This window comes from Molossus molossus, unplaced genomic scaffold (assembly GCF_014108415.1).
Source record: "Molossus molossus isolate mMolMol1 unplaced genomic scaffold, mMolMol1.p scaffold_m16_p_21, whole genome shotgun sequence".
Taxonomy (NCBI): Eukaryota; Metazoa; Chordata; class Mammalia; order Chiroptera; family Molossidae; genus Molossus; species Molossus molossus.
The window spans coordinates 4100055-4119672 of record NW_023425357.1 but is presented as its reverse complement, the minus strand read 5'-3'; the positions used below and the strand labels follow the sequence as shown (position 1 = coordinate 4119672).

The 19618-nt window shown below is 53.7% G+C and overlaps 1 protein-coding gene across 3 annotated transcripts; it reads left to right on the top strand.

Moving 5' to 3' along the window:
* The first annotated feature begins 9720 nt into the window (after positions 1-9720).
* Positions 9721-17736, top strand: MYADM (myeloid associated differentiation marker). 3 transcript variants are annotated; one of them, XM_036273821.1, is made up of 3 exons: positions 9721-9743; positions 13076-13141; positions 14842-17736. In XM_036273821.1, the coding sequence occupies exon 3, from the start codon at positions 14844-14846 to the stop codon at positions 15810-15812; it is 969 nt and encodes a 322-aa protein (XP_036129714.1). In that variant the 5' UTR covers positions 9721-9743; positions 13076-13141; positions 14842-14843; the 3' UTR covers positions 15813-17736. The 3 variants fall into 3 exon arrangements, with proteins under 3 accessions (XP_036129714.1, XP_036129713.1, XP_036129716.1); XM_036273820.1 differs by lacking the exon at positions 9721-9743 and adding an exon at positions 10989-11049; XM_036273823.1 differs by lacking the exon at positions 9721-9743 and adding an exon at positions 11738-12424.
* Positions 17737-19618: the final 1882 nt, after the last annotated feature.

Here is a 19618-nt window from a genome sequence, read left to right as displayed (position 1 = left end):
TCCCCATAAGGCTCCCCGCGGCCTGGCGAAATGATGAACCCTGCTTCGGACTCAGCAGTCGTTGATGTGGTAAGTTGCAAAAGATGAAGTAGTTTTGAAGAAAAGACAAAATGGTGGACATAGAAGAACAAAGGTTACAAATGGGTATCACACTTTAGTTATAAAATAGCCCTGGCCGGTTTGGCTCAGCGGTTAGAGCGTTGGTCCCGGGGACCAATGAGTCGTGGGTTCGATTCCGGTCAAGGGTATGTACCTCGGTTGTGATTCGTCCCCGGCCCAGGATGGGGTCGTGCGGGAGGCAGCCACTCTATGTGTCCCTTTCACCTCGATGTTTCTCTCTCTCTCTCTTCCCCGGGTGCCCTTAGTCTCCCTATATGCCGCCACTTAGATGGATTGTTCTTGCATCCTGCCGGTATTTATGCAGAACGCAGAAGATAGGAAAATATTTTCCCACTTTTTAGCCTTTCTGCACACAAATGATGGTATAATCCTACTCTCTTCTGCCTCTCCCTTATCTTTCTAGACGACTATCTGACAGGTGCATTTACAGAACTACAGGTGTGGACGTAAACACCTGGAGGTCAGGCCCAGGTGAGCAAAGCATCCGTTCGCTCAGCAATGGCAGGGCCTGGAAGGGTCCTGTGTAAGGGTCAGAAAGGGGCAGCCCTGTGTAACTCACAGCTGGCACCCCCACTTCCCGTCCACAGTATCTTCCAGGCGCCCCAGTTCACGTCATTGTTTTCTTTTTTTCAAATGAGACTTTTAAAAAACTCATGTATTGTCTGGCCGGTGTGGCTTAGTGGCTGAGCGTCAAACCCATGCACCAAGAAGTTGCTGGTTTGACTCCCAGTCAGGGCACATGCCCAGGTTGTGGGCCCGATCCCCAGTGGGGGGCGTGCAGGAGGCGGCCAATCGATGTTCTCTCTCATTGATGTGTCTGTTTCTCTCTCTTTGTAAAATCAATAAAGGAAAAAAAAAGTATTGATTTTTTTTTTGAGAGAGGAAGGGAGAGAAAGATAGGAACTGATGTGAGAAAAAAACATCAGTCGGCTGCCTCCTGCATGCCCCCTACTTGGGCATCGAGCCTGAAATCCAGGCATGTGCCCTGACTAGGAATAGAACCAGGACCTCTCAGTCCATGGGATGATGCTCAATCCACTGAGCCACACCAGCCAGGCTCATTGGTTGGTTCTTTTTTTTTTTTTTTTTATCCTCACCCGAGGATATTTTTCCATTTTTTGTACAGATAGAGTGGGAGGGAGAGAGAGGAAGGGAGAGAGAGAGAGAAACATCGACGTGAAGGGACACATCAAGTGGCTGCCACCCGCACGACCAACCAGGGCCGGGGACAAACTGCAACCGAAGTACGTGCCCTTAGCGGGAACCGAACCCGGGTCTCTCCGGACCGCAACCGACGCTCTAACCGCTGAGCCAAACTGGCCAGGGCCATTGGTTGGTTCTTGTATGTGCCCTGACTGGGGATCAAACCCACAACCTTGGTGTATTGGGATAATGCTCTAACTAGCTGAGCTAGCTGGCCAGGGCCACCCTGGGTCACTTTAACAGACTGGTAATTGTCTGCTTTTTCTCACATTGAGGGAGACTCAATCCCAGCATCCACCTCACTTCCCCAGGGACGGTGGGGAAATCCTAACTAGTGAACACCTTCCAGAGACAAAGCAGGTCCTTTTCTGGTTTTATTGCCTCTCATTGCCTCGTCAACGATTCTTTTGTGCGCAAGTGACCTCCTGTCCCTCACCAAAAGTAATGTTTGATGAATAGTGTCTTAGTCTGTTTGGGCGGCCGTAAAAAATAAATCCCACGGACAGGGTTGCTGATGAACAACTGACATTTATTTCTCAGCGTTCTGGAGCCTGGGACGTCCGAGGTCAAGGCGCTGGTGGGTTCTGCGTCTCACAAGCACCACTTGCTGGTTCATAGGTGCCGTCTTGCCCTGTGTCCTCACGCGATGGAAGGGATAAGGGGACTCTCTGGGGTCTCTGTTCTTAAAATGTTGTATTTGTTGATTGGAGAGAGAGAGAAACATCGAGTGGTTGCCTCCCACAAGAGCCCTAACTGGGTGGAGGGTTAACCTGAAACCCAGGTATGTGCCCTTGACTGGGAACCACACCTGAGTCCCTTTGGTGCATGGGCGATGCTTTAACCACTGAGCCACACCGGCCAGGGCGAATTTAAAAAATTTTTAGAAACTGATTTTGAGAGAGAGCAAGAAAGAGAGAGAGAAACATCAATTTGTTGTTCCACTTATTTGTGCAGTCACTGGTTGATTCTTGCATGTGCCCTGACTGGGGCTCGAACCCTCAACCTTGGTGTATCAGGACGATGCTCCAACCAGTTGAGCCACCTGTCAGGGCAGCAATGATCTTGTATGTCTTGTTCACTTGCTGTGTTTTCTTGCTGTACCTTTGTTTTTTTTATTTTTTTTTTGTTGTTGTTCAGGTAGAGTGGGAGGGAGAGAGAGGAACAGAGAGAGAGAGAAACATCGATGTGAAAGGGACACATCGAGTGGCTGCCACCCGCATGACCGACCAGGGCCAGGGACAAATTGCAACCGAGGTACGTGCCCTTAGCGGGAACCGAACCCGGGTCTCTCAGGACCGCAGGCCGACGCTCTAACTGCTGAGCCAAACCGGCCAGGGCTGTTTTTTTTTTAAATCCTCACCCAAGGACATTTTTTGCATTTATCTTCAGATAGAGTGGGAAGGAGAGAGGGAGGAAGAGAGGGAAAGAGAAAGATCGATGTGAGAGAGACACATCGACTGGTTACCACGCACACAACCCCAACTTGGGCTGGGGACAAACTGCAACTGAGGTACATGCCCTTAGCGGGAACCGAACCCGGGTCTCTCTGGTCTTCAGGCTGATGCTCTCACCGCTGAGCCAAAGTGGCCAGGGCTCTTGCGATACCTTTTAATAAATGAGCATGAAAGAAAGGTCCCTCTTCCATATCCAGGATGAATGCATCTCTTGCTCACTCGAGCGTGACCTCGCATGGATGCCTCCCCTCCCCCAGCAGGGCCCAACTCTGCAGACCATGTTGAGTTATTTTTGTGAGTTTTCACAAAACTATGCCTTTTAACTACAGATTTAGAGAGACCACAAGTGGGGAAAGCTGAGTTCAGCCCTAGATTCTCTGAAATGAGGTGTATTTAAGGAAACCTCCTGGATTCTGGGCCCCATGTGAGGTCCCAGAGGGCATGCAGAGGTCAACCAGGCCAGGTGGCCTCCGGCATCTGTGAAGAGGGTTGTGACATTTGCTTTCTCTAGGCCCCTCCTAGAAGCTCAATAGAAAAAGGTGTCTGTATTCATTTGTCATCATAAGGCTCTCTGCCTAGCAGGTTATATAAATAGCTCCTTAAAATGCATGTATAGTTATGTCTTTTGGCCTGGTACTATATTTAACATGGTAAAAAATTCAGATAATACCAAAAAAAAAAAAAAAAAAGTGAATAGTGAAAAATAAGTCTGTTGCTCCTACTCATTTTCCAGTTGCCATGTTCTTTCTCTCTGGTCTGAACCAATTGCTTTTGTACCTTTCCAGAACTTTCCATTGCATGTTTATATAACACTAGTATATATTATAGATTGTATAATACTCAGCATGCTCTCCCTTGGAGGCATTGTTCTAAGCATCTCAGATGCATTGAGTCATATAATCTATAGATAGGTATACTTTTAAACAGGGAATGCATTCGCACATTTAAAAATTATGATTAATGCATACACATGAAGAAGTTTTATTGCCACCCCTGTGCCCTCATTTTTTTTTTTTTACCCTCCCTCCCTTACAGCTCACCACTTTTATGAGCTTCTCGCATTTCCCTGTGCTGTTTATGCAAACAAACATAATAAAATCGGCACACAGTTCTCATGCCAAAGGTTACATTCTCACACACTGTTCTACACCTTGCCTTTTTTCACTTATGACTGTGTCCTAATTATTTATTTTAGACAGGCACACTGTTCCCTTGTCTGCAGGATCACGGCTGATTTCTTCACTCCCCACGGAGGCAGGCTTGGTTTCTCTCCAATCTGATAAGCACCTTTAGCAGAGGGAGCTTTACAAACCTCAGAGACTTCCTTCCTCCTTCCCCACAAAATGCAGCCCTTCGTCTCCACGCCAGAAGACTGCAGTCTGTTTTGCTCGAGAAAGTCGCCGTCTGTTAATGCCATCTGCATTGTGAGGAAGAGGGGGAATTCCGGAGGCTGTCCTGCCTGGCAAGAAAGCTTTCTACCTGATGTGCTTCCGGTTTGCAAAGGACAGACATTGCTCCCGGGTCTGAGAAGCAGAGGAGGAATTTAATGAAAGGACACGGGGTACATCCCAGAAGGCATGGGAAGCTGGGGAGTCTGCCTCTGGGGTTGGGCCGGAGGCCAAGATGAGGCAGCAGAGAGAATGTTTCTGGGGTCACGTGCAACCACAGCCCTGCTGGGAAGCTGCCCCCACTCTCACTGGACATGCGCCCCACACCACGTCCAACCAACGACACCTTCACCCTTGCTGCTACACTCTTTTTTTTTCTTTTTGAATATGAATTTATTGATTTTAGAGACAGAGGAAGAGAGAGAGAAACATCAATTTATTGTTCCACTTATTTACGCATTCATTGATTCTTGTATGTGCTCTGACCGGGCATCGAACCTACACGCGTAGTGTATCAGGATGATGCTCTAACCACCCTGAGCTACCCAGCCAGGGCCTGCCACACTCTTTTTTAAAAAATTCATTTTAGCCCTGGCCAGTTTGGCTCAGCGGTTAGAGCGTCGGCCTGCGGTCCGGAGAGACCCGGGTTCGGTTCCCACTAAGGGCACGTACTTCGGTTGCAGTTTGTCCCCGGCCCTGGTTGGTCGTGCGGGTGGCAGCCACTTGATGTGTCCCTTCACATCGATGTTTCTCTCTCTCTCTCCCTTCCTTTCTCTCCCTCCCACTCTATCTGTACAAAAAAATGAAAAAATATCCTCGGGTGAGGATAAAAAAAAAATTCATTTTAGAGAGAGAGAAGAAGAGAGAGAGAAACATGATGTGAGAGAGAAACATCAATTGGTGGCCTCCCACACGCTCCCTACTGGGGATTGAACCCACAACCCAGGCACGTGCCCTGACCAGGAATTGAACCAGGACCTCTCAGTCCTTGGGATGATGCTCAATCCACTGAGCCACACTGACCAGGCTAAGTTTTATTTATATTTAATTAATTTATTTTTTATATTTAAAAAAATGTATTTATTTTAGAGAGAGTGAGAAATATCGATTTGTTTTTCCACTTATTTATGTATTATTTGAAAGATATCTACTAACTGAACAAATATAACCTTTTAGCTTTAAATTCAACATAAATAGTTCAGTTGGTTAAAGCATTGTCCCAATACACCAAGGTTTCTGATGCAATTCTTAGTCAGGGCACATATAAGAATCAACCAATGAGCCTGGCCGGTGTGGCTCAGTGGTTGAGCGTCGACCCATGCGCAAAGAGGTTGCCTTTTTTTTTTTTTTAAATTTTTTTCTTTATTGAGTTTTAGGGAGAGAAAGGGAGAGGGAGAGAAAGATAGAAACATCGACGAGAGAGAACATCAATTGGCTGCCTCCTGCATGCCTCCCACTGGGGATCAGGTCCACAACCTGGGCATGTGCCCTGACCAGGAATTGAACCAGCTTGGTGCATGGGTCGATGCTCAACCACTGAGCCACACCGGCCGGGCTTGCCAATTTGATTCCCAGTCAGGGCACATGCCCAGGTTGTGGGCCAGCTCCCCAGTGAGGGGCATGCAGGAGGTGGCCAATCAGTGGGGGGCATGCAGGAGGTGACCAATTGATGTTCTCTCTCATCAATGTTTCTCTCTCTCTCTCTCTCTCTCTCTCTTCCTCTCTATCTAATATCAATAAAGAAAAAAATTAAAGAAAAAAATTAAAGAAAAAAGAATAAATGAATGCATAAATAAGTGGAACAACAAATCAATGTCTCTCTCTCTCCCCCTCCCCTCCTCTCTCTCACTCTAAAATAAAAAAAATAAAAACAAGATTTATCTGGGTATATATTTCCCCAACTGAAGGCTACATTTCCCAGTGTTTCTTATACACATGTCACCGTGTAACTGAGTTCTGAACAATGGGCTATGCATGGAATGTGTACGGTTTCAGAATCACACACATAAAAAGAAAGAAGCATGTCTACCTTACCCCCTTCCTGTTGGCTGTCATTTCAACATTAAAAAACCACCCTGGTGGGTTTGGCTCAGAGCGTCGGCTTGTGGTCCAGAGAGTCCTCGGTTTGGTTCCCGCTAAGGGCACATACTTCAGTTGCAGTTTGTCCCCAGTCTCAGTTAGGGTTGTGTGGGTGGCAACCACTCAATGTGTCTCTCTCACACCGCTAAGGGCACATACTTCAGTTGCAGTTTGTCCCCAGTCTCAGTTAGGGTTGTGTGGGTGGCAACCACTCTCGATGTGTCTCTCTCACATCGATGTTTCTCTCTCTCTCTCTTTGTCCCTCTCTCTGAAGATAAATGCAAAAATGTTCTCGGGTGAGGATTAAAACATTTTTTTTTTCAACATGAAAAATCTTGTTGAAGGTGACAGAACAAAATATGAGAATGGCTCCTTGAGACTGTGGAGGTACCCTCTCCACTGTAGATTGCTAACTCTTGGACTGCTACGAGAGAGAGAACTAAACTGTTATCTCATGTGGGTCTTCGTTGTGTAATACAAGAACCCTGCAGAGCCCTGGCCTGTTTGGCTCAGCGGTTGGAGCCTTAGCCTGTGGACCAGAGAGTCCCGGGTTCGGTTCCTGCCAGGGGCATGTACCAAAAAAAAAAAAAAAAAAAAAAAAAGTCTGCAGAGGGAAGCAAGCTGTTCTCCACTAGGGCCTGCTTTTTTAAAAATTCCTCACCCGGTGATATTTTTCTATTTATCATTAGATAGAGTGGACGGGAGGGAGAGAGAGAGAGAGGCAGAGAGACATCAGTTGCCTCATGCACAACCTGACAAGGGCTGGGGACGAACTGTGCCCCTGACTGGAATTGAACCCAAGACTCATTGGTCTGCCGTCTGAGGCTCTAACTGCTGAGTCAAACCGGCCAGGGCTCCACTAGAGCTTTCAAAGGGAGTGTGTCCTCACTGACATCTTGATGTCAGATTGTGAGAGAATATGTTTTGTCATTTTAAGCTGCCAAGATTGTGATGATTTTTTATGGCAGCCCTAGCAATGTAATGCAGGTGGATAGTAGTCCTGTCCCACATTCCCTCTGCATTACATTAATTCTCCAACCCTGTTCCACAGCTTATTCTGCGGGGAACTTGGTCTTCTTTTCCTTCCTTCCTTCCTTCCTTCCTTCCTTCCTTCCTTCCTTCCTTCCTTCTTCCTTCTCCTTCTCCTTCTTCTTTCTTCACCCGAGGACATTTTTGCATTTATCTTCAGATAGAGCGGGAGGGAGAAAGGGGGGACGAGAGGGAGAGAAACATCGATGTGAGAGAGGCATATCAACTGGTTGCCACCCACATGACCCCAACCGGGGCCGGGGAAAAACTGCAACGGAAGTACATGCCCTTAGCGGGAACTGAACCCAGGATTCTCTGGTCCGCGGGCCAACGCTCTAACCACTGAGCCAAACTGGCCAGGGCTCTTATTTATTTATTTATTTATTTATTTATTTATTTATTTATTTATTTTTCTTTATTGATTTTTAAAGAGAGAGGAAGGAAGAGGGAGAGAGAGATAGAAACATCGCGAGAGAGAACGATTGGCCACCTCCTCCATGCCCCCCATTGGGGTTGGGCCCACAACCTGGGCATGTGCCCTGACCAGGAATCAAACCAGCAACCTCCTGGTGCATGGGTCGATGCTCAACCACTAAGCCACACCGACCCAGCTCTTCTTTTTCTTTTTAAAATATATTTCTTTTTAATCCTCACCTGAGGACATGCTTTTTTAAAAATTTATTTTAGAGCCCTGGCCGGTTTGGCTCAGCGGTTAGAGCGTCGGCCTGCTGTCCGGAGAGACCCGGGTTCGGTTCCCGCTAAGGGCACGTACCTCGGTTGCAGTTTGTCCCCAGCCCTGGTTGGGTCGTGTGGGTGGCAAGCACTCGATGTGTCGCTTTCACATCGATGTTTCTCTCTATCTCTCTCCCTCTCACTCAATCTGAACAAAATATCAAAAAATGTCCTCGGGTGAGGATAAAAAAAAAATTGATTTTAGAGAGAGGAAGGGAGAGGGAGAGAGAAAGAAACATCCATTGGCTGCTTCCTACACACCCCCTTCTGGGGATCAAGCCCAAAACCTAGCATGCACCCTGACCAGAAATCTAACCAGCAACCTCTGGGTGCACCAGACGCCCAACCAAATGAGCCACATTGGCCAGGCTCTCCCTGGAATAATTTTACCTCTGGGCTGTTATTTGCTTTCTTAGCCTTTCACACTCCTGCCAACAGCAGCATCTGCGTCTGCACTCAATGGCTCTATTCACCATCGTGCTAACCCACACAATATTGCTTCTGATTTTAAAAAACTCAGTTTATGAGGAAGTCAGTGGGTGGGTCCATGTACCCCATCACTTCTAAGCTGCTACCCTCAGAGAACAGAGGCCTGGCCTGTCTGAGGCTTGGGTCCAGTGACAGGCTGCAGACAACATCGTTGGTCAGGGTGTTGTACTCTGGGCTGGACAAATGCTCTGTGCCAGATTACATGGTTTCACTTCTCTCTCTCTCTCTCTCTCTCTCTTTTTAAATCCTCAGCCGAGGACATTTTTGCATTTATCTTCAGATAGAGTAGGAGGGAGGGGGAGAGAGAAAGAGAAAACATCAATGTGAGAGGGACTGGTTGCCACCCACACGACCTCAACTGGGGCTAGGTTGATAGGTTGAACCACAACCGAGGTACGTGCCCGTAGCGGGAACTGAACCCCGGTCTCTCTGGTCCGCGAGCTGATGCCCTAACCGCTGAGCCAAACCAGCCAGGGCCGTGGTTTCACTTCTCAAGATCACACCGGATGATTCACTCTGTAAATGTTTGCTTCCTGTTGCGGCTGCTGTGAACCCCGCCGTTTGGGGTCAGTGCCTAAAGGGGGAAGGCTTCTATCAGCGAACACAAGAGAGCAAGGTGTGCGCGTGGAGCCGGTCCCTGCACTTTTTGGGGTACCAGGAGTACCACCAGGGGGGTCAGGCAAAGAGAGTAACATATTTGGGCAGGAAGGAGGGGATGGGGAGATGCTGCTACCCTGGGGGCCAAGGAGGGGTGTGAATTGGCCTTGGGGATGTCCCTGGAGAACCTCTAATCCCACGTCCTGACTCCTATCCTGATGCGGGGTTCATGGAGACCCTTTCCCTATGCAGGGCGTAGATGACAGAGAGGGTCTGTGCCTACCCCCTTTGCAGGGGCACAGAACAAGGCATACAGGCTGCACATCCCTCTCTCTGCCCCCTCCCCTACACCTCATTTCTGCAGAGCTCCGTGCGTCCGGGTGCCCCCCCAGCCCCTCCCACCTCCGTAGGGCACGCAGCCCGGTTTGCGGAGCTCCCGGACCCCATCGGACCCCTCCCTTCGCCGCTCGCGCCGCTTTCTCCGCTGGGCTCGGCCTCAACGCTTCCGCGGGCGTCGGCCTGGAACGCACCCAGCGGTGGCAGCGGTCAGCGGCCCCGTTGGCTCAGCTTTGCGGAGCATCCGCAGCCGCCACCAGGCCCCGCCCCGCGCCAGCCAGGAGCCAGGCCGCGCCGGGGACAACTGCAGAGCGTGGTGAGTGCGCGGCCGCCAGGGAGGGACCCAGGCGCCCGGTCCCCGCCCCGCCCCTCCCGACCCCGGGCCCGGCAGCCAGACCTTCAGTTTCCGCCGGTTTCTTGGCTCTGTCAATCCGAGTTGGAGCCCCAGAGCCGCCGCTAGAAAAGGACCCCGCAGCCCCACCCTGCTCCGGGATGGAGCACACGGGCCCCTGGGGCTCCTCCCCTCTCTCTGGAACCTGGAACCTGGCACCCCCAGCCCCCGTCCTCATTCAGCTTTTGGGTCCCTCCCTCTTCCCGAGAGCTTGGAATGCAGGCCAAAAATATCTCTCCCTTCCAGACCTAAGAGGCTCGGCTTGCAACCACGTCTGCTCTGAAAACCCAGGTGTCTGAGCTTTGACTGCTCTTCCGAGCCAAGAATCTGGGTCCCCAGCCTGGGCGCCTTGTGGAACCCGGGAGTCGGTGCCCCCAACTCCTACTGCCCTAGATCCCAGGAATTTTGCTGTCAACACCCCTCCCCCACTCCATCGAATGTGACATTTGGGACACGGGTCCAGCTCGTCGGTCCTTGCACCGAGTCCCAGTGTAAATAACGATTAGGGGACCCTCGCATCCTTAAGCATAGAAATTCAACTACTGTTCTTTTGGGGACCCAGGAGTCGGAGACCTCAGCCCAGAAACTTCTTGAAGACTAGGGATCGCTACCTCTTTCCTCTTTCAGGGTCCCAGGGGACAGAGACCCTAGTCCACAGACCCCATTAAACTGAGGCCCGGTCGCCAACCCGCTGCGACCCAGATGTCCGAGATTTCATCCATCCTGCAAGGCTGGGGTGGAGCAGACGGGGAGGGAGGGGCAGGAAGGCAGAGGGAGAAGCGAGTGAGGTGAGGCTGGGGTGGGAACCTGGGCTGAGGGTCTCGGTTCTAAACAAAAATCTAAACAGGCGGGTTGCCATGGCAACGGCCTTCCCGGGGCCTCCCCTGGAGACTGCTCTAGGGCTGTGTCAGGGAGGGCAGCCCTCAAGAGCCCCCTCTCCGCCAGCTGTTGTGTCTTCCTGTTTTGTCACCATGGTGATAGTGACCTCAGCCCTCCACCCCCCACCTCCCGCCGTGCGGGAGAGCGTGGTCTGGTGTTGGCCCCGCCCTGGGGCGGGGCTGGGGTAGCCCTGGCTTGGGGGAGTCCCGTTCTGTCCTGGAGCCCAGCGCTCTGGCCCCGCCTCCGACTCCGCCCACGTCCCCTCCCCACCCGCTATCCACACCCTGTCGGCAGACCCTTCTAGGCTGCAGCTGTCGCCTCTGCTTCAACTTAGTCGCAGCAAGCCTGTGAGGTGAGGCTGCGGTGACTCCTGAGGGTGGGAGCAGCGGTCCAGGATTCTTGGGTGCAGAAGGAAAAATGGGCTGGGATTCAGAATGTCTGAGTCCCTAGAAAGACTGGGCTGAGCCAGACTCGGGTTTTGGAGAGCAGAGGGCTGGGGACCTGGACTCAGACAGGATACTCGTCTGAACGACGATGGGGGAACCAGGCTTGGACTCCTGGGTCTGAGGGAGGAGGGGCTGGGGGCCTGGACCCCTGGGTCTGAGGGAGGAGGGCTGGGGACCTGTGCTCCTGGGTCTGAGGGAGGAGGGGCTGGGGGCCTGGACCCCTGGGTCTGAGGGAGGAGGGCTGGGGACCTGTGCTCCTGGGTCTGAGGGAGGAGGGCTGGGGGCCTGGACTCCTGGGTCTGAGGGAGGAGGGGCTGGGGGCCTGGACCCCTGGGTCTGAGGGAGGAGGGCTGGGGACCTGTGCTCCTGGGTCTGAGGGAGGAGGGGCTGGGGGCCTGGACTCCTGGGTCTGAGGGAGGAGGGGCTGGGGGCCTGGATTCCTGGGTCTGAGGGAGGAGGGGCTGGGGACCTGTGCTCCTGGGTCTGAGGGAGGAGGGGCTGGGGGCCTGGACTCCTGGGTCTGAGGGAGGAGGGGCTGGGGGCCTGGATTCCTGGGTCTGAGGGAGGAGGGGCTGGGGGCCTGGACTCCTGGGACTGAGGGAGGAGGGGCTGGGGACCCGATTCCTGGGTCCGAGGGAGGAGAGCTGGGGGCTCGGACTCCTGGGTGTGCGGAAGCAGAGGGATGGAGACTCCTAGGAAGGGGCTGGAATCTGGTACGGGGAGGTCCTCAGGAGGGTAGGAGCTTGGAGTGGGAGTCCTGAGTTTGGGAAAGAGTGGCTGGGGATGAGAAATATTGACCTCCCCATCCTGGGGACAGAATCCGAACTTTGGACTGGAAAGGCCGGGGCTGAGATCCAGCACGGGTGTTTCCAAAGCGCGGACAGGACGAGAGTGAACAAAGATGAAGCCAGTGTCCCTGGGTGTTGAGAGCACATGCTGGGGTTTTGGGGCACCATCCCCCGTCTGTAGAGTGATGGGGCGTGGTGCTCCACCTGGAGGTGGGGAGAGGGTGGGGTGTGGCCCGGGGAGTTCTGAGCTGTGCCGAGAAGCCGTAGGGGTGTTCCTCTCCCTCCTGCGAGTCCGTCCTCGCATTCCTGAGCTGTGTCTCAGACGACCCTGAAGGTGGCCCCAGAGCGAACCCGCCTTCCCTCTCAGGAGCTTTGGCCCGTCCTCTTCCTCCTGGGCGGCCCCGACTTCCTCCTAACGGATCCTGGAGGGAGGGGCGTGAAGGAGGCACCTTCCAGGTGGCCGGGACACCTGTTTTCCTGGAGGTGGTTGGAGGTGTGACTACTTTTCTCTGTTCTCGATTTCAACGCTGGGCACCGTTCCAGGCCTCGAGGCGGAAGGTCTCAGCCAGGCGAACCCAGGGATCCGGGTACCCGGTCACTCCTCTCTTAGAGACCCTCTTGGGGGACCAGGCGCCCATCCCATCCTCATAGGGACCCAGAACTCAATTTTGAACGTCCCAGAAATTTGGGTTCCCTGCCTTTCCAGCTGGGGCCCGGAACTGAGGTTCCAGGCCCCATATTCACCTCCCTCCAAACCGATGAGCGGGGCGGGTCATCCCGGAGGCCGGCGCGGGGCGGGGGTCCCAGCGTGTCCTCTCTGTCCCCTGCCACATTCCTGAAGGCTGGGCTGACTTGAAGTCCTTATAAGGCCCGGAGACGCGGCAGTCTGGCGGGGGCTGGGTTACGATCACACACGCCCACGCCGGCCCGCGGGGCGTGCACTTCGGAGAGTAGCCTCGGTTTTCGCCCCAGCTGTTTGGGGACCAGGGAGGAGGCGGGGCTGCCCTGGGTCCCCCACTCCCCACCCCAGACCCTAGGGAGTTCGGGGCGGGCCGGACGTCGCCTGGGTCGCGGAAGGGCTGAGCTGGACGCTGAGCTGGACGCTGACGCCTCCCTTTCATGCGCCCTGACTAACCTTTTCCAGGTGTCTGACCTCATCCGCCTGCGCAGCCGGCTCCTTCTCCCTGCGGATCCTCCGCTAAGACCGCCGGTGAGTGGACTGGGGGCTGGACCCCTGGGCCTGAGGAAGGGGGTAGCTGGGGGTGGGGGATGTCTTAAATATTTGGGTCTCGGAAAGGATGGGACTGGGGTCTCTGTCTCCTAGATTCTGAGAAAAGTACTTGGGAGCTTGTGTTCCAAGGAGTGGGGCCCTGCCACCTGTGTATCTGCGGAAGGAGCGCGGTGTGGGGCTGGGCTCCTGTGTCCTCAGAGGCCGCTGTGCGGGGCTGGCCAGGCCGAAGGGGAAGTGTTAGTTCCCTGCGACTGAGAGAGGCCTGAGAGAGAGCGTTTTAGGAGTGGCAGCTGAGACTTGAGCTCTTTTAGGGCCTGAGGGAGGATGTGGAGGAAGTGAAGGGGAGGCCGATTTGCTAGAGCACGGGGGACTGGTGTGCTCGCTGCTGCGTGCTCAGAACTCCCGGTCTAAAGCTGTATACGGGACCACGGGAGGCCTAAAGATTTCCGTGGAGGGGCCGGGGCACTGGGCAGTTGAGAATCAGGGAGCTGGACTTCATAGGTGGGGGACTAGCTGGTTGGGGTGCTGAGGGGGTGGGACTCCATGTGGCACAGGGGGGATAGGCAAGAGGCAGTTCCACTTTCTTTGGGTTGAAGTTTTTCAAAGATTCCTGATCTCTGAGGTGGGGGTGGGGGAAGGCGGGGCTGCTGTCCAGAGGTGAGACTGTTACTGGGACTGGCTAGAAGCTCTGATTGGCTGTGAGTCCCTGAGAATGTGCACGTGGAGGTTGGACTCCTGCATTTTAGGAGGCTGGAAATATCTAGGCCTGTTAGGTGAAGGAGGAAGTTGGACACAGGGGCTGGGGTGCAGAGCACCCCAAAAAGGGAGGAAGTTGAGAGATGGGTTGTTAAGAGGTCATGGAGGACACAGCCTCTTGTTCTGATGGGGTTGGGGTGGGAGATGCTTTAGAACCCAGTGTTGAATGCTGGGTGGCCGAGTCCCCAGGACAGGGTGGGCAGCCTCGAGTGTCTGTGGGAAGAAAGCTCTGTAGTTGGCCCTGGCCATGTAGCTCAGTTTGTTAGAACATCGTCCCAATATGCCAAGGTTGCTGGTTCGATTGCTGGTCAGGGTGCACACAAGAATCAACCAATGAATGCATAAACAGGTGGAACAACAAACTGGTTTCTCTCTCCCTTTCTCTAAAGTCAGTAAATTGAAAAAAAGAAAGAAAGAAAGCTCTGTGGGGGTTTTAAAATTGTTATTATTGATTAATTAAATTTATTGGATGACATTGGTTAAATTACATAGGCTTCAGGGGTACAGTCATACATTATCTGTATATTGTATGGGGTGTTCACCACCCCTAGTCGACAGGTATCGCCCCTTTACCACCTCCTACTTCCCCCCACCCTGAACGCTCTGTGGTTTCACAGGAGGTGAGCAGCAGGGAGAGGGAAGGAGCCTCTTGATGAGGAGAAAATAGGGGCCTAGACTCCTGGGTTCTGGTATGAGAGGTGAGAACCCGAGGCCAGAGGGAAGGAGGGGGCTGCGGCCTGCTTGACCAACTCACCCTAATAGGCCATCCTAATAGTCCCAGTTTGAAAACTAAAAGGCCTGCATCTGGGATACCCCCCAGTTAGAGTCCAGGTTCCTTTTTCCCCTGGGGGAGGCAAAAGCTGGAAGCCTGAATTCTCCCGGTTGGAACCTTCTTAGGACACTTTCTTTCTTTCTTCTTGCAGCCATGCCAGTGACAGTGACCCGCACGACCGTCACGACCACCTCGACGTCATCTTCAGGCCTGGGCTCCCCGACCATCCTGGGGTCCCCTCGGTCACTGACCCAGCCCCTGGGCCTCCTCCGGCTGCTCCAGCTGCTCTCCACCTGTGTGGCCTTCTCGCTGGTAGCCAGCGTGAATGCTTGGGTAGGGTTCGCAGGTAACTGGTGTATGTTCGCCTGGTGCTTCTGCTTCGCCGTGACCCTCGTCATCATCCTCGTGGAGTTAGGCGGGCTCCAGGCTCGCTTCCCACTGTCCTGGCGCAACTTCCCCATCACCTACGCCTGCTACGCCGCCCTCTTCTGCCTCTCGGCCTCCGTGATCTACCCTACCACCTACGTCCAGTTCTTGAATCACGGCCGCACGAGGGACCATGCCATTGCGGCCACCGCCTTCTCCTGCATCGCGTGCGTGGCTTATGCCACCGAGGTGGCCTGGACCCGGGCCCGGCCTGGTGAGATCACTGGCTACATGGCCACGGTGCCAGGCCTGCTCAAGGTGGTCGAGACCTTCGTGGCCTGCATCATCTTTGCCTTCATCAGCGATGTCTACCTGTACAAGAACAAGCCGGCCCTGGAGTGGTGCGTGGCTGTCTACGCCATCTGCTTCATCCTGGCCGCGGTGGCCATCCTGTTAAACCTATTCGACTGCACCAATGTGCTACCCATCCCCTTCCCCAGCTTCCTGTCCGGGCTGGCCCTGCTCTCTGTCCTCTTCTATGCCTCTGCCATGGTCCTCTGGCCTCTCTACCAGTTCGACGAGAAGTACGGCGGCCATCCACAGCGGCGCCAGGATTCTGGCTGCCGGAGCAGCAACGTCCACTACGTGTGTGCCTGGGACCGCCGCCTGGCTGTGGCCATTTTGACGGCCATCAACCTGCTGGCTTATGTGGCCGACCTGGTGTACTCGGCCCGCCTGGTTTTTGTCAGGGTCTGAGACTCTGTCCAGGAGCTCCCAATTCCCTCTTCTTTCTGGAGGTGTCTTTACCCAGTTCTGATGTCCTCTGATGTCCTCTTCCTGGGACCCTTCTCCTCCCCTTCGCTCTCCTTCTCACTCAGCTCTCTTGTTTCCTTCACTTGCTCTTCTCTGTCCTGTACTCTCTGTTCCCTTCCCTTCCTTGGGTTGCCCACATTCTGCTTAGCTTTTTTCTCTCTGCACTCTTTTCTACTTAGTCTGCCGTCCGGTCCTTTCCTGGCCATCCATCCTATTTGTTTTCTCATCACTTCTTCCCATTTTCCTTCTTCCTATTTCCTTGGGAGCCCTGAGACTTCTTTGTTTGCCCCATCCCCCACCCCCCTGCCACACCCAACTCCAAAGGTGCTGAGCTCCACATCCCACACCCTCCTAGCAGCTGTTCAGCCCCTGGGCCTCCTGAAGGGCCTCATTGCCAAAGCATGTGCCCACCCTGGCTGTGCCTTAGTAGGTATGTGTGTGTGTGTATGTATGTGTGTGTGTTTGGGGGGTGGGTGGGTAGCTAGGAACTGGGCCCCCTTTCTCACAGTGGAAGGGGGTGTACAGTGCACCTCCCCTTTAAATGAAAAAAAAAACAAAACAAAAAATCCTTGGCGGTCAATCAATTTCAGCGGGTGAAAGGCTTACATCACAGACCCTGGGTCCTTCAGCCCCACCTGGCACCCAGCCTCGCCTGAGATTGGCTCCAGAATTTTTACCAGGCTTCCTAAAAACCCCTGCCTAGAGATCATCTTAAAGGAACCATCCCAACTACTCTGTGGGTATCAAGATTTCTGAAGTATTTGTGAGGGGCAGGGATGTGGGGCTCCATCCTCGGTATTAAAATGAGCACGTACTGCCTTTGCTGGGAGAACAAAATGGCCATTGTTGGCCTCACCGGGAATGGTAGTCAGGGTGTTTTCCTTTCTCCTGCCTGTCACCAGAGCAAAAATTACTGGGTGGTCCTATTCTTAAAGGGGAAGTTTCTTCTCCATTTTTAAAAAAAAATTTGTGGGTGGGTTGGGTAGGTGGGGATCACTGCCGCCATAGAGGAACTGCTTGAGTGTGTGATACACACGTGTGTGTTTCTGTGTGCTAGTTGCTTCCTGCTGCTGCTTCCTGCTTCTCGGGGACTCACACGCGTAACATGATATATATATAAATGTATAAATATATATTTTATTTTTTTTTAATTCCCTGGAGCTTCTGGTTCCCATCAGTCCTTGCTGTCAAGTATAGAGGGAAGCCTTCCCCCTCCCCCCACATCCATAATGTTCTTTATTTTATTTTTTACCTCAATATAAAGATAAAAGGAAGAGATGTACTTGCTTTATTGTTGGGGAGGGCTCCAGGAGAGAGGGCAAGGCCCAGATTTCCTGAGTCTGGTGGGAGAAGCGGGGGTGGGGCCAAGACAACTTAGGCCTCATCAGAACAACACTAGCTGAGCCTAATTACTCTCTCAAACCAGGAGAGCTCGTTAGGATAGAAATGAATAAGAGTCCTCCATCCCTGGAGTCCCATGAACACCTGAGAAATACAAGGTCCCAATCTGAGAGCAGTATCTTTCCTCCAAAATCGCGTCTTCCAGGTTCCCCATCTCAGTATCAGCTGAGAACCCAGGCACTGGTTCTTACCGGCTCCTCTCTCAGCTGCTACTCAAACACTGCCTATTCTTCCTCCTAAATGCTATTTATATCTGTCCCCTTCTCCAGGTTGTTGACCCTGCTCAGGTTTCATTTTGTTGCACCCCAGTTATTGCCTCAATCTCCTTGACCATCCTCCCTCCAGCCCACCCTGGCCCTGAGGGTGTTTCCAACATCCAGGTGGGATCCTGCCCTCCCCTGCTCACATCCTTCCATATCCCTCTCCACCTCGCCCATAGGCGGCAACACCAAAGCCCTTCAGTCCAACATTCAAGGCCTTCAGCGTCTGACCCTGCCTACGTTCCCACTCAGTTCTAAACCCCCTGTCACACTTGGTCAATAGACAACTTTGATAAAGATCAAATGAGTCTCTGTCCCACATAAGATCATTCTGCTGGTTTCTCCAGCCTAAGGAGAATCATATACATACTATAGGAATCCCGGGAAATTCCAGGATCGTGCCACCCATTTTCTGTAGCTACACCTGCCAAGCAAGGGTGAAGAGAAATTGCAAAGGAGGGGAGGGTCTCGCCGGAAGAGGGGGGAGAGCTAACTAGAACAGGGACACCCCCTTTTGGTGAGGAATAGCCTCCTTTGATCTCAGTAGTGTCCACCCCAGAATTCTTGCCCGTACTAACCCTTGCTTCAAAGGGCGTCTCCTCCCCTTGTTGGGGGTCTCTCTCCCCACCTGCATCCCATGCGTGAACCCCTTCTGGAAGGGGCCAGAGAAAACCGCCCTGGAACCCGGGGTGAGATGTAGGTGACGGGGAAGAACCCCGGAGCGCGGCGGGATTCCGAGATTAGTTTTCAGGGCCACCCCTGCCCCCATCTGCTGAGACACGGAGGACGCCTGGGGTGGCTGGAAGGTCAGAGGACCCCCATGTTGGGGGGGGTGAGAAGAGGACTCGGATTCTCTCACCTCCCCTTCGGCTTCGATAAGGCAGACCCGGATCCCCCAAATTGCCAGACCAGCGCGGTGGGCGCCACGGGTTCCGAAGCGCGTTCACAGCGCCGCGCCGCGCCCCGCCCCGCCCCGCCTCGCCTCGCCCCGCCCCGCCCCGCCTCGCGGGGCCTGCCGGGAGAGGAAGTTCTCGGCCGCGCCGCGAGAACTGGCGGTAAGGAGGCTCGGACTGCAAGTCCCAGGGTGCACTGCGCCCGGCAGCCTGGGGCCGGCCGTGGTTGCTTTTGGCAACAGCCGGGCTCCTGGAGCGAGCCCAGGGAAGCGCCCGGGAGCTGGGGGGAGGGACCGAGCGCAACCTGAGAGGGAAAGAGACGCAGGTAGAGCGAGGGGCCGGGCGGGGTGCGAGTGACAGGAGGAGACCACAGAGCCGACGTTCGGAGAGAGCCCCCCAGCCCTGGAACAGATGCGCAGAGAACTCCAGAGCCAGAGAGGAACAGGGACAGAATCACAGAAAGACGAGGAGGGAGGGAGAGACCCTCTTCTCCACCCCATGCCCCGACAAAGAGAGATACAGGATGCACAGAGTCAGAGAGATAAGTAGAGAGTGGATGAGAAAGGGACAAAGATGGGGGGCGGAGAGAGAGAGGGACCCCTCCCCACCCCCCAACGAACAGAGGGAGGGATTGGGTCAGGACAGGCACAGGCACAGAAAGATCGGAGGAAGAGGCAAGCAGGAACAGACAGATAGAGACAAAAGCATTTACAAAGACGGGGACATGGAGAGGGAAAGACAGAGAGACCCCCAGGGGGAGAGGGAGAGAGAGAGAGATTGGCAGACAGAGGGAAGAGAGACAGAGACAAAGGCATTTACAAAGACGGAGAGAGAGGGACACCCCCCCCCCAAAGAAAGGGGGAGACACTAAGACCTAGAGAAGGGTAGTAGAACCAAGATCCAGAGAGGGTCACAGGCTCAGTGGCAGGCGCAGAAGAGAGAAAACAGAGACATAGAAATGCGCAGAGACCAGGAAAGAAAAACCAACCCACTCATCAAGGAGCAGCGCGCGCGCCAGGAACCCCAGGGGAGGAACAGCCGCCGAGAGAGACACTCCCAGATGGAGACCTAGACACAGAAATTAAGAGGCCCCGAGAGAAAAGTCAACAACACTAGGGTGGCGTCGGAGAAAGTGAGACACCAAGCTTCCCTGTGCGCCACTGGATCCCAGCACCGAGTGCAAACTTTGTGGGTT

Excerpts from the sequence above, each read along its gene's own strand:
- MYADM (XM_036273821.1), top strand. The coding sequence starts at position 14,844 with ATGCCAGTGACAGTGACCCGCACGACCGTCACGACCACCTCGACGTCA.